Below are 15504 nucleotides of genomic sequence, written 5' to 3' on the forward strand. Positions count from 1 at the left end.
ATGATGTGGAATCTTTTTTATATTTGATAACCAGCGCAGGCAAGACTGACAGCTGTGGATAGCACCCTCAGCTGTCAGCTTTATCATGGCTGGCTATCAAGAATAGAGGGGACCCACGACGGTTTTTAAAATTATTTAAATAAATATTTTTTAAAATAGCATTTTTGACAAGCTAAAGCAAACAGGTGGGAGCTGGTGTTCTCAGACTGGTAAGGGACTATGGATATTGGCCCCCCTAGCCTAAAATTAGAAGCATGAAGCCGCCTCAGAAACGACGCAACTATTAGATGTTCCAGTTCTGGCTCTTTGTAATCACGCTCCTGCAGTGTCTAGTGCTGAGCTGCCATGAGAAAGTTCTCACGCAGCAAGCGGTGCCATAAGTGACATCACTAGAGTTCATCAGTTATGAACTCCAGTGAATTGTCTCACTGCAGGTCAGTGCTAGACACTGCAAGAGCGTAATTGCGCTCCTGTGCAGTGTGAGTGGTCAGTGTTTTGACTGCTCTCCAAACCATCTGGATCGCCGTGGGACAGTATGGATTACCTTCACATCGGACAGGTGAGAGATTGGTTGTTTTCCTTTTCAGTTTTTCTAGGGATATTAAGGTTGTTTTATAGACGCATCTCCATTACTAACCTGTGTGCCTGATGTCAGCGGTCATAAAGCAGCTGACATCAACTACACAACTATTACTCTACTTCCATCGCACCAGGGCAAGTGGGAAGAGCTGGGCAAAGCATTCGAACTGGCGTAGCTGTCAGTTTTGCCTGCGCTGGCTACCAAAATTAGAAGATACCCACGTGATTTTTATTTTTTACAGCACAGGTGCCAGCTGATGAATACTTCCATGAGCGGTGCCTGCTCTCGCTGTTATCAGTGACAGCATGATTAGGCTGATGGGAGTAGTACTCATCATCCGACACCTGTGACCGACGGTAACCTTTTCACTGCCGGTCACAGCTGCTGGGAACCGCAGCTCTTTAACTGGTGGTAATGATCCTATTGCCGATCAGAGCCCTTGTTTACCACGCTGTCATCCACGGGTTTGCCCATCACTTGTGTTTGATTCCTTGTGAGAATGTCCACCAATGGGTCTACAGATGGTAGTAACACATGCTCAGTAGCTAGTCAGACCGCTTGGATCCTTGGGTGATGGAATAATTCCTGTACAGGCCAGCCAATAAGAATAAAAACACTGAAAATGAATTCTTCCCACTTCCAGTGGTAACAAGGTCGAAATTTTGAGACACAAGCATTATTATACAATTATTCTCTTTGAAAGATCATTAGTATATTTTTCCTGATCTAATAGAAACTTTAATACTTGTGAGACAACTCCTTCAAGTGTATTGTTATGTTTCCTGTGACAAGAAAAAAAAATGAAAATGACAACAAAAACCATGGGAACAGCTACTATCAATGAATACTCAGCAAATAAATCTAAGTGATGTGATACACCTCACTCTGAACACCATTAACCACTTAATGACAGAGCCAATTTTGATCTTAAAGGAGTTGGCCATAATTTTACAAGCCCATTTCATGTGAACTAACTGGCATAGGTAAGCATTTCACTAAATAACATTCTACTTCTGCTGTGACCTGATATGTGGCTGAGATGTCCTGGCTTCCTGTGGCATCTCCTCAGATTCTTCTTCACTGGAACCTGATCAGGTGGGCGGGACTGCATTCAGCAGAGCTCATGCTGTTCCTGTTGTGTATGATGCTGTAGATGCCCAATTGATCTACCCATTCATCCTTATATTATATCTATCTATCCATTCTATCAATCCCTCCATCGGCAATGGGGACTTGAGATTTATCATATTGCCAGGGCTGACGCTTTGTAATCCAATACAGGGAACAGGTGCGGGGACTATGTGTGATGTCGGGTGAGAAGTAGGAGGGGTTTAGGCTACGTTATAGGGCTATGCTCACTGCTGGCTTGCAGCCCAGAGCAAGGAGTGATGGCAAATGTAGTCAGAAGGGAGTAGAGGATTCTGAAGAGGATGTGATGACTGACAGCAAAGTTGATGCCAAGGGACAGGAAGCAAAGTAGATAAGTATAAAACAATTAAGGTGCATTTTGGTTAATAAATCTCTTTCAATATTCTTTTAGGAATAGATTAACCGTATTCACTGATCTCACAGTTGTAATTTTCTCATACCTTTTTCAGTAACATTGAAGCAAACAGGATTGGAGAACTTGCTAAATTTATCAGTATCAGTTGTAAACTTAGTTTTCGCGGCAACACAATATTCTCCTTTGTATCCAAGGGTTTTCATTGTAATTGAAGGCCTGTCTCGTTCTTGTTCAAGTATGACCTGAAAAGCCATACATACGTATAAAAAAAAAAAAAATCCAAAGTAGAAACCCCATTCAAGTTTCAAAGTGCAATTCCGCCTACAGTACTGTGCAAAAGTTTTAGGCAGGTGTGGAAAAAAGGCTGCAAAGTGAGAGTGCTTTTAAAACATAATAAAAAATAAGCAATTAACATATTTTAACAAAATGTAACGTGCATGATCAACAGGAAAAATCTGAATGAAATCATTATTTGATGAAATCACCCTTTATCTTCAAAACAGCTACAGCATTTCTTGGTACACTTGCACACAGTTTTTGAAGGAACTTGGCAGGGAGGTTTTTCAAAACATATTGGAGAATAACGACAGATCTTCTGGGCTCTTTGAGGACCACATAAACAATTCCAAGACTCTTTGTTCTTCTTCTTGCTGAAGATATATTTTAAGGATATTGTGTGTTTGGGGTCATTGTCCTTCTATAAATTACATTTGGAGGCAAATAGATGCCTCCCTGATGGTATTTCATGATGATGAAGTATCTAATGGTGTCCTCAATGTTGAGAAATACAAGGAATCTTGACTAAATCCCCAACTCGTACTGTTTTTTTTTGCACCTGAGTTACTATGTTTTCATGAACAGTTGAGTCACTTAGCCTTGTTTTCATGCCAAAAGTATGTGTTACCATACTGGTAGAACATGGCTGGAATCCAATGGCTGGAGGAGCATGAGCAGGGAATGAGCATGCGTAAAACTGTTCAGAATCTGGTCACTAAAACTAGTCAACTGCTAGACAATACTCAAGCAATGAGTGAATGTTCCATGTGGCTTTAAGTAGACCCAAGCACTAAACAAGATCGCTTCCACAGGTTCAACACCGGCCATCTTATTATGTTCTGCAATAGCCCTCTACTAACATTTTCCAAAGGTAAGGATTGGGAATGCAGCATAATTTTACAGTGAATAATTGCAGCCACTAGTTGTTCAATCTGCAGGACAATATGTTTTTTTGTCAGCAATTTTTCCATTAAAGGCCATTTCTAGCCAAACTTCTCCAAACAGTAGATAAGTATAGTTGGATCCCATTGGCTGATGCTAATTGTGAGTTGGTGGTACTGCAGGACATCTTCAGATTTTGAAGGAAAGCATGATTTAACTTTCATCTGCTCCAAGGTTCCTTAGAAAACTGCTGCATCTACAGTCCTCAACGTTGCCCATTTCTTGATGTTCCTAGTGCTAAGAGACATACTTAAACATCATGCAATACCATCAGAAAGGCGTTTGACTCCAAATTTATTCTGCAGCTAGACAATGTACTCAAACGTACCACCAATGTCATTGAGAACCATCTTCAGCATAAAGAAGAACATGAAGCCCTGGACGTGACTAAGGCTCCCAGGGCCCTGATTTCAGCATTATTAAATCTGTGAGGAATTACATGAAAGGATAGAAGGATTTGCACAAGCCTACATCCACAGGTCTGTGGTTAGTTCTCCAAGAGGTTTGGAAGAAGCTCCATGCAGAGAACCTTCAAATTTATGAGTGCAAATCTACGTAGAAAAAAAAAATGCTTTGATGGCAAAGGGTTGCCAGACCAAATCTTGATTTGATAATTTATTTTTTGTTCATTCACTTTGCAAATAGTTTAACAATTATCAAAATACACTTATTTATGAAATCATTCCTATATTTGCAGTATTTTGGTTCCACTCCTGCCTAGAAGTTTTGCACACTACTGTATCAGTAGAATTCATATTTAGCAATTTGTACCCACAGTTATTTCAGTGCATGAACCCGACATTTAGGATATGCTACAGACTTTTACCTTCGAATTTGAAAAGAAACGGTGGTAACCACAAAAGAGAATGCCCACACATCAATAAGTGGAAAAGGTAGAAGATCCACCCAGACTACAAGATTTCTATAATCTTCTAGGCAGTTCCTACATCATTTTTTTTTATTTTTTACGTTTATGTTTCATCACTGTTAAAACTAAACTATATCATGTTTTTGTTTTCTATTAAGGATATTGAAATGATCTGTACCTCATTTGGATTGTTGTTTTTCATCATAATCACAAAATAGCTCAATGATCTCATAAAGATGATTTGTGGTAAGCATAGTGGAAACTTTGTAGAGGTATTAACGGTTACAAAACCATCTCCTTGAGTTACAGTTAGAATTGGAGGGTCTGGATCCACTGTAAAAGCAACAACAAATATATGGATACATTACAAATATAAGTAAGTAGGTCACACATCCATCAAATGTACCATGTGCAAATGCCTCAATGCTTCAAGAAAGATTTTTAGAACTCTAACTTAACTCATCCACCCCTGAGCCTGTTTTCACCTTCCTGACCAGGCCAAGTCTTGAAATTCTCACCTGTGTCACTTTATGCAGTAATAACTCTGGAACGCTTCAATGTATTCCAGTGATTCAGATTTTTTTTTTTGCGACACATTGTATGTCATGTTAGTGGTAAATTTAAGCTATCTTTTTTTACGTTTATTTTTGAAAATTTCACTATTTTCAAACTTTTAATCTTTATACCAGATAATAATAATAATAATAATCTTTATATAGCGCTAACATATTCCGCAGCGCTTTACAGTTTGCACACATTATCATCGCTGTCCCCGATGGGGCTCACAATCTAAATTCCCTATCAGTATGTCTTTGGAACGTGGGAGGAAACCGGAGTACCCGGAGGAAACCCACGCAAACACGGAGAGAACATACAAACTCTTTGCAGATGTTGTCCTTGGTGGGGTTTGAACCCAGGACTCCAGCGCTGCAAGGCTGCAGTGCTAACCACTACGCCACCGTGCCGCCCATATAAAATATAAAATAGTTAATAAACAGCATTTACAACTTACTTTACATCAGCAAGCATCTTTTTGAAACAATTTTTTTTTGTTAGGAAGTTATAAGGGTTAAAAGTTGATCTGCAATTTCTCAGTTTTTCAACAAAATTTACAAAATATATATTTTTTTTTCATAGGGACCACATCACATTTGATGTGACTTTGGGGGGCCTAGATGACAGAAAATACCCAAAAGTGACACCATGTGCAAAACTGCACCCCTCAAAGTGCTCAAAACCACATTAAGTTAATTAACCCTTCAGGTGCTTCACAGGAATTAAAGCGATGTGGAAGGAAAAAAAAATTACTTTTTCCCATAAAAATGTTGATTTAGCCCCCAGTTTTGCATTTTCACAAGGATAATAGGAGAAAATGGACCATAAAATTTGTTGTGCAATTTCTCCTGAGTATATCGATACCTCAGATGTGGTGGAAAACTACTCTTTGGGGGCACAGCAGGGCTCAGAAGGGAAGGAGCATCATTTTTACTTTTGGAACGCAAAATTGGCTTGAACAGAAAGCAAATGCCATGTCGCGTTTGCAGAGCCCCTGATGTGCTTAAACAGTGAAAAATTCCAATAAAGGACTCAATTTTGAAAACTATGCCCCTCAAGGAACTTAGGCTACGTTCACATTTGCGTTGTGCGCTGCAGCGTCGGCGCCGCAGCGCACAACGCAAACAAAAACGCGGCAAAACGCACGCTAAAACGCTGCGTTTTGCGCCGCATGCGTCGTTTTTGGCCGCAAGTTGGACGCAAAAAAAATGCAACTTGATGCGTTTCTTGCGTCCAACGCTTGCGGCCATGCGGCGCAAAACGCAGCACAACGCATGTCCATGCGCCCCCATGTTAAATATAGGGGCGCATGACGCATGCGGCGCCGCTGTGGCGCCCGACGCTGCGGCGCTGACCGCAAATGTGAACGTAGCCTTAGAGAGGTGGTGAGCACCTTGAATTCACAGGTGCTTCACAGAATTCTTAAGGTTGAGTGGTGACAATGAAAAAAATAGATTTTTCCCTCAAAAATAAAATGTTGGTTTTGCCCAAAATTTTTCATGTTCACAAGGGTAACATGAGAAAATGGACCATACAATGTGTTGTGCAATTTCTCCTGACTACACCAAATACCCTATATGTGGTGTAAAACTACTGTTTGGGCACATGGCAGGGCCAGGAAGGGAAGGAGCGCCATCTGAATTCTGGAGCTTAATTTTGGCTTGAATAGATTGAGGATGCCATATCACAATTGAAGAGCCCCTGATATGCCAAAACAGCAGAAACCCCTAAAAGTGAAACCATTTTGGAAGCTACACCTCTCGAGGAATACATCTGGGGGTGTAGGGGGCATTTTTAACCTTCAGTTGATTCACAGAATTGTTTAGCATTAGGCTGAGCCGATATCTAAATCTGAGCATGTGCCGCTTCCGGCGGCCATATCCCTAAAACCCACCACCGGAAAATCAATGGGCAGAGCGGGGACTCCGCTCTTGCCTAACAGCTGACATCTTGTTGAGGCCCACGGCAAGCAGCCTTGCATCGCTAGGACAATCCCTCCTCCAAGCTCGGGGCCTGCAGCATCGCCCCACTCCTGCCACCGTGACTCTGGAAATGCATAAAAATGGCACCAAAAATTTTCACACAATTTCTGCTGAATGTGGCAATGCCCCCTGTGTGCCCCTAAGTGGCAGAAGAGCATAATTCCCAATCAACTGACCCCCTTTTGGAAGTTACACCTCTCTAGGAATTTATCTACATGTGTAGATTATTTTGACTCCACGGGTGTTTTCCCAGAATGAAGCAGCAGTGGATATTCCTGGGTGAAAATTGCAAATCTGCCATTGTAGTGTCCGTACATTATGCCCAGCTTGAGACATGCTCCTGTAAATTAAGCTAGCTCTCATCACTACAGAAATGCCAAACATGGGGATGCTACATGTGGTTTAGGCACACTGGGGCTCAGAAGTGAGGGGAGAATTTAGATTTGGGAGTGCAGTAATCACTGCATTTCCTTTGGGGGGCAGGTTAGCTGCCATAGGTCTTTTCTGAAGCCTTTGTACTACCAGTAATGTGGAAGCCCCCTATATTTCCATTGCATGTCTCACGACTATTCAACAGCCACAACATGTGCAGAGATTGCCTGTTTGTTAGAAACATGTAGGGACTCAGAAGTCAGGTTGTTCCGAACGCAGTAATACCAAATGTGTATTTCTTTTTGTTTGTTTCTTACATAGATATACCTATTTATTGGTTTAATATGTTTTCGTTTATTTTATGATTTTTTAAAATTTGTTTTTTACTTAGTTCTTCTATGGTACTTTAACTTTTATGAGACTGATTGCTGATATAATACATTGCAATTCAACAGCATTGCAATTACTCCTGTCTGTGGTGCACTGATAGAAGCCTCTTAGACCATGCTCTCAGCATAGTCTAACAGGCATGACGTAGCTGGCTTACCCAGGGTCGTTATGATGAACTCAGGTTGCCATGACAAAGATCAGGCCCTTGGGATACTGTCAAGGGGGCACCGATCTGAATAAAGAGGGAGCTCCCTCCCTCTCACAGCCTTCTAAATGCTGCAATTGCTAACAATCGTGGCATTTAGGGGGTTAAATTGACCGAGGTATAGCTTACGCCGAGCTGCCGGCGATGATTGTTCACGCACAGCTGCTGTGCACGCATGATCGCCATGATGTAAATTTACGTTTTTCTGCAGGAACCCTTTCCTGACCCTGAAATGCATCAAATGTCATAAAGGGGTTAAAAGGGATTGTGCATTACTCGATAGCCCATTATTAATGATACTTACCCCACTGAGCACCATCATATCCACCACCAGTGTGCCAATATTAAAATCAGTCAGGAGAATCACAGGACACTGCAGTCAATCAGCCACTAATCTGATTGTGTGTTCACAGTGGTCTGCTATATTGGTGTAAATTTAGACTAGACAGTCTTAAAATTAAGCAACCTATTAGTTGGCTTACTAATGGCCCCGATTCATCAAGGCCAGAGATTTTCTGGCCAGTTTTGATGAGGGGATTAGAGTAAGATTTCTGGTGCCTGCCCCCGGTCTCCCCATTTTGTTGGGTTGGGAGAAACTGGCTTTTCAAGGCAATTTACGCTAGAATTCTGGTGTAATTGATCTTATGAATCAGGACCTTTACACAATTCTAGCACATTTATTGGACACACGGGTGCATGTTAGGTCAAGCCCATTTAAGCTGAGCCAAACCTCTTTTTATCAAGGACATGCCCACTTGTCAGAAAAGCTACCGAAAGTGTCTAACATACACATATATATGGTCCAAGTCATGAAAAGCATTTTTTTTATTATATAAATGGCACTAGAATGCTGGTGCATTTAGCTTTTAGAACTCTTCCTCAATGTTTTTTCTGGCTCAGATAAACTGAATGCTGCAGCCCATCAACAACCTCTGATTGGCTGCAGTGCTCACGTGATGCCCTAAGATTTGTATACCTGCAGGCTGGCACAGATTGCTGTACTGATTACAGAGTAGTAGCACCAGCCCTGGAGGAGAGTATCAATTATTTTTTTCTCACCTCTCTATGCCCATTGATAAGGGGTTGTCCATAGTCACTATGATGGCATCTTATGGATGCAATGTTGGCCATCAAGGGCAGAAAATAGCAATTACCATGCCTCCACCCACTATCCCAGAAGTAGGAAATCTGAAGTAATTGAGCACGAACATACTTTCTGAATATAGGTATATATTGGAAGGGTGTCCTATCATACTTATCAGCACTGGCTTTTTTACCATGACAGTCTTTGTCATGCGTAAGGGGGGAGGGGGTGTCTATGGGTATGTTTCCTATATAGGTCATAAGTTTTCCCAGCAAATGCACCAATTACACACTGCATAAGCAAATAGTAAAGTAGTAAAGAAAAATGGGCATAACCTTAACTCCCAAGATTATTATAGGTGCTACAACCAAATTTTGCCAAAATGAACTGCCGTTAAGCAATGAAAGCCAAAGAAGGCTGCTTAAAAGGGTGTGCATATTCACAAAAAAATATTTTTTTAAATTATATATAGAAACCCAGGGATAAACCATAAATTGTTTTGTGGTAATTAATTTAGATTGTTTTGTGGATATATTAGTGGAGACAAACTTTTATGTAGCCATCTTTTCTCTCGATGCTATACAATTATACACTGAAAACCCAATGGGAACTTAGCTTTAGTGATACCAAAGTGTGAGCGCGGGTGGGAGGAGAATGCCGGGATTTACGGATTTAAATGATCCGCATCATTTCTCAACAAGAAAATCACATCTGGCCAGATGTGAAAAAGTATAGGACATTAGAATCAATATTAGGTCATAAATTAAAGGAAACCTGACAGGAGAGGAGACGTTGTGTTATGTATGTCTTACTCGGAAACGCTTTAGCGTTTCAGAAAAAAGAAAAGGAGAATTTGAAAAAAGTCAGCTGGGGACTGTACATCTTGGCAGAATACTCAAAGTATGTTTTCTTTAAAACGCCATAGTGCTTTAAAGTAAAAGATGCTTGGCTACATTTGATAGAGGACTTATGTGGATAATGGATAGTTTTACTAACACCTACCTGTAAATAGGTATTGTATATTTGGAATCTGAACCCATGAAGAAGATCTGGAAGAAAAGATACTTCGCACCCGTACTGAGTGGTTTAAATCCCACATTTTTAGGACACAGGTAAAGTCACACTGGGTTACGGAGATATTTTTACATACAGGAACGTGGGTCCACCTTAAAAATGAAACAAGTAAATGTTTAATTAGTCAGATTTATTCAAAAAATTAAGTGGATAATTAATATGGGTATAGATAGGAAATTCAGCCATGGCAAGAAAGAGGAGATGCCCAATGCAGCTCTATTATCTTTAAAACACTTGTAATTCAGTTTGACAGGAGCTGCTCCTCACTGATCCCTCCTCCCATATGGGACAATACCTCACAGCAGTGCAAAACTTCCCACTAGGAGCAACAGCCAGTCTGAGAAAAGGGAGCATGGCCTGCTCTGTGCTAGTAGTCCTGCAGTGAAGAAGACATTATCAGGGGGCTGATTGCTGCTTCAAAAAGCCAGGAGCCGGCCACACCCCCTCTTGTACTGACTGTTACTCACAGCTTCACACTGCTGTGTGACCCATTATCCCAGACGGGAGGGGGGGGAACAGTGAGGAGCAGCTCCATGTCATCCTTATAGTTTATGAATTCAGGGAGGACAGTACAACATTTTTATACCCCTTTAAATGGCTAGTCCAGGTATGTGGTGTCACTGAATCTTGCTTCAAAATAATATTATTGTTATTGACAACATCTCCTGGGAGAACAATGTGCTTCCGATAATGATTTATTTGCCAGCGTGAAAAATGCAATCACTCCACATGGCATGTATGGATCAAAAGACTTGTATATTCCAGTTAATTTTCATAGCACAAAGTTGTAAGAAAATTTAAAGTTTTTGACACTTTGGGCATGATCATTAATTTTCAGAAGAACATTGTTTCATTGGTGAAAAATAACCTTCAACTGACAAATCTCACCTTATGACATGAAGTGCAATGAATGTCCAACAGACCAACACCATACCATGTAAGGATTATGTCGCATACTGCTTTTCCTCTATATTTCTGGTTAAATAGCCTGGCAGCTATAATATTCTTGGGTGGTTTCCCGTTTAAAGGTCATGTTGCCGAGTTAATGTTTTATCTCACCACATGGTGGTGGGCTTTTTGCTTCAGTCTAATGAACTAGTCATCATGCCCTAACCTCCCTTGTACACTTTGGTTGGTATCCTTATTAATGGATTTAATGTGCTGGGTACCTGCATTTCAGCTCCTCTAAGGCTACGTGCCCATGAACAGGAATAGCAGCATTTTGGACGCAGCGCATTTGTGCTGTGTCCAAAATGCTGCATTCTATAAATCCCATCCACTGTGCTTGTAATGTAGAAATCCTATGCCCACTGTACTTCTATTTAACACTGTGTAAACTCACCCGTGGTGTTGGTTTAGGAGCCGCAGCATGTTAATTTCTGTAGTCTCCGCTACCAATAGACTGTCGTTAGATGCGGTAAATCTTAATAGTAACCTAAACACGTGTTTATTAGAACGCAGCAAAAATACGCTGCGTCCAAAATGCTACTATTCCTGATCGTGGCCATGTAGCCTTACTGTAGCTTTTTCCATGCATGTCTTGGTTGATGGGAGAAGTCTGATTGCGGTGCCTTCTAGCGGTGCATCAGTGAACCTCCGGCCTCTGAAGGAGGAGCTCCAGCTGCTATGAATTTTCATGGGGTTGCTCTCCAAATGTATACCCTCGTGAATGATGGTTGATTTGTGGCTACATTGTTCCCCTGTACTTTCTTCTCCATTAGTCATGGGTGATTAAGTCTCATGCTCCTTTGTAAGAGAGGAGCAGTTACCGCAACTCCCCACCCACAGCCTCAAGCCGAACAGCCACACAGTCTGCAGCAACCACTTAATGCTGTGACTAATTTATGACTCTTTATGATGGCCAAAAGCCAGCACATTCCAACAATGGCAAACACTATGGAGCTACATAATGTGAATTTTAATGAAGCCAACTTCTTTAGTATCCGCAGACACTTAATTCCACAGTGTTTTCTGTGCACATGAGGCTGGTTTTAGACAAAGTGGGGCTAGTGGCAACAGTTAAGTGGGGCCTTAAGTGCAAACATACTGCACCATCACACGCAAACATTTTGGCTGTATTTACTTGCGCTGAGTTCAGACAGTTAAACGAGCGTGATTGACAATATTGAAGTTGTTTGACACTTTTTACTGGCCTTTTAACACATGTTGACAAAGAATGATGGACACAGAACGATCACTAGTAGATCAATCTGTCCCCAAACAGTATCATTTTATCAGCGGAATTTTTGTTCCGCAATAAACAATCCAATCGCCAATTGAATGAGCAACATTTTGCTCAGTCGTTGAGCGATTGCCAACATGTTTACACCTACAAACTCTTGTCTGTGCCTCCGGAATTTTTAAATAGATGACACAACCACTGCATGTAACACACAAGTAATAGCAAAAGAAAAGTCCAGCTCACCATAGTCGTTATCCCAGGAAGCTCGGAGCACGGAAACGCTGTGTCAGGGCGTGAGGAGGCCAGAAATGAAGAAAGAATTCCAGCTCAACGAGGCGATGAAAAGTAAACACTTGGTACTTTATTCACTTCATGTCAGAAGCAGAGGATAAGACATCAGCACAATACAATAAAAACACTATCTACGCGTTTCAGGTGACAGGGCACCCTTAATCATGATATCACGATTCATCGCCTCGTTGAGCTGGAATTCTTTCTTCATTCCCAACACACAAGTATACACACACACACACACAACTAGCACACATGCATGTATACACCGACCACATACACTTATATGTATACACAAAGCACATACATACAGACAAATGCATGCACAGAGCACATACATATAGAACTACGTGTATACATAGAGCAACTTCATACAGACACATGTATAGACAGTGTACATATATACTGACACCTGCATGCAGTGAGCATACATACATATACACATGTGTATACACAGAACACTTTCAAACAAACACTTGCATACAAAGAGTGCACACACATACAGACACATATACCTACCAGGAGCCCATACATTCAGATGTCTTCACTAGTGACTTTTCACTAGTGAGTTTTCCGAGCATGCTCGGGTGTTCTGAGTATTTTGGGCGTGCTCATAGATTATGTTTGTGTCCCCGCAGCTGCATGATTTGCGGCTGTTAGGCAACCCCCACATGTATTCAGGTTGTCTGTTTGTTAGGGAATCCCCACATGTATTCAAGCGGTCTAGCTGCTGCAAATCATGTAGCTGTGGGGACTCAAACAATCTACAAGCACGCCCAAAATACTCGGAGAACACCAGAGCATGCTCGGAAAACTCGAGTAACGAGCACACTCGCTCATCAATAGTCTTCACTAGTATATACCACCAGAAGCCCACACATTCTGATGTCATCACTAATATAAACCATCAGGAGCCCGTACATTATAGGCTCAACCACTCACACAGATAGATACGAAGACAGACAGACAAACACACACATATACCACCAGCCCATCTCTTTAATTCTTCCAACTGCCGCAGAGTAAAGGACCTATAGTGACATCATGGTCACATAATCATGATGTCAGGAAAGGTCCTGAAGCAGTCTCCACATCGGAATTTACACTGATAAAGCTATTATGTGTACAGGGCTGCTTGGAATAAACCACACTGCTGATCCCAGGGTCACTGAATGGGTGACTGAAGCAGTAACTGTGTTACAAGTCTTCACCATGGCGTTTTCAATCAGCATCATTTCACTAGAGCTCCTGAAGTTTGCCTAGTCCAGGCAGGGCATGAAAAGATAGTAAGAGGCAGGAGTGTAGCTGATGAATGAAAAGGTTATCCCGTAGGCTTAGCTGAACCAGTACATTGGTGTTTCCCCCCCAATATATCTCTTTGCTCCTTTATTAAGTGGCAAATCTATTGCATTCCAGTCTGGGGAGGCAGGAAAGGTTTTTAACCCTGGTCATTAAAGGGAATCTGTAACTTTTTTACAACCTAATATGAGATCACCATAATTTAAAGACAGATTTGGGCTGATTTCTGTAGTTTTTCTGTAGTCCCAAAAATCTTTGGCCTTACACTTGGCAATCTGAGGATCTCTGTTCAAACCTCATGTTGCTAGTGTTATTCTCTATTGTTGCAGTTGAGCTTTGGATCAATTTATGGAGGTACAGACAATTGTGTTTCTGGACAGAATCTCAAGTTTGGTACACTGGTTATTGATAATGTGGTCGCTGACTTCTTCACTTGTTTTGGTTGGCAGGTGTTCGAGGTCCTGTTGCCAGGGCAGCACTGAAGAATTTGTTGTGTCACCCACACCTGTGAAGGTGGATGAGGAACATCTGATGTTGACTTCAGTGAAAAAAGCCTCCTAAATTAGCTGTTGAAATGGTTGAAGATGATGTTGCAACAATTAAGAAAAAATATCATCTCAAACAATTTTGGTGTGTTGGCAGTAGTTGCTCGCGATAGACTACCCAAGATTAGTTTTCATTTAGAATTTGGGAAGGATATATTACAAAGAAGCAGTTTATTGCTTACTAAGCAATAAGGGTTTGTAAGAAGAAACATGCTAAAAATGAATGCAGGCACACAGATGTTTTTTTGTAGCCTAATTATTATAAAGTCACTATGATGATCTCCTTCTCCTGTGAACCTGCCTTGCTATATGCTGCTTTTTGTTTAGTGTTTTTTGGGGCCCAGAAGGTAGGTGAGCTGGTCCTCACCCATACTAATCTCACTCCGGTGGTCTGTTCAAGTGTATTCTCATTTTGGTAAATTAACATCTATGCACAGGACTATGAAAATTGTGCAGTGAAGTGACAAATTTTAATGTAATGGTCAGGCATTTGTACAACTACTCTGGTCATTGACTATGGGACTACTAGAAAAAGGACAAAAATGCTGTACTTCGATATGCTGAATAACACTGCAATAAAACTAAAATATGACATGTTCCTCTCTAGCCTTCAAAACTGCGTGGAAAAGGCTCAGAACAGTAATGGCATATCCTAGCAATATGAATTATTTTCATGCGATGGGAAAATCTCTAACTTATGCCCTATAACGTGCCAGGTCAGTGACCAGGAGATCAGCACTTTCCCCCTAAAACCTAATGATGTAATTATGGCAAATCAACATGTTTTAGTGATGCATGATTAAGCTGTCCAGTGTCATCCCATGTTCTTCATGGATGTCTCTTCCCCACCATAAATAAGAGATGTCAATCACTTCGTGTTGGAGCAAGATGGAGTATAATGGAGACGATTGATGCACTACCCCAGTGCAATGCATCCACAATTACATAACGAGTAAAAGGAATGTCACTAGGTCTCCCCCCCCATGTTATCTCAGGGTCTCAGCCCCAATATTATATCTGCTCTGATTTCAGTGATGTGTCAGTTACTGGTCTGCATGATGTCAATTTGATACAATCCTTATTTTCTCTGCTGCAGCTCTAGTAGTGCTCTGAATGCTGAGCTCTGTATAACTCCGCCCACACCACTGATTGGCAGCTATCTGTCACTACACAGCATACCCAGAAAGTTGCCAGTCAGTGGCGGGATGTGTTTGGCCAATGAGACAAGCAATAAGGATGAAGGATTTCAACCACTACATCATGCACATTTCAGAATACAAAGCAAAAACGGGCTGAATGGTTCACTTTAGAGAGGATTTTCCCAATGATGGAATATGAATTTGCAGCGAAGCAGA

The 15504-nt window shown here is 41.3% G+C and overlaps 1 protein-coding gene and 1 long non-coding RNA gene across 2 annotated transcripts in view; one reads left to right on the plus strand and one right to left on the minus strand.

Moving 5' to 3' along the window:
* Positions 1-15504, plus strand: part of LOC143816118 (uncharacterized) — a 336272-nt gene that overhangs the window by 265280 nt on the left and 55488 nt on the right. The gene's annotated exons all lie outside the window — the stretch shown is intronic.
* IFNLR1 (interferon lambda receptor 1) overlaps positions 1-15504 on the minus strand; it is a 79539-nt gene that overhangs the window by 10460 nt on the left and 53575 nt on the right. Inside the window, exons 3-5 of the mRNA XM_077296112.1 lie at positions 9761-9924; positions 4349-4503; positions 2170-2326 (exon numbers count right to left, since the gene is read on the minus strand). Coding sequence (XP_077152227.1) covers positions 2170-2326; positions 4349-4503; positions 9761-9924 — 476 coding nt within the window. The remainder of the gene's footprint in view (positions 1-2169; positions 2327-4348; positions 4504-9760; positions 9925-15504) is intronic.

This window comes from Ranitomeya variabilis, chromosome 3 (assembly GCF_051348905.1).
Source record: "Ranitomeya variabilis isolate aRanVar5 chromosome 3, aRanVar5.hap1, whole genome shotgun sequence".
NCBI classification, from domain to species: Eukaryota; Metazoa; Chordata; class Amphibia; order Anura; family Dendrobatidae; genus Ranitomeya; species Ranitomeya variabilis.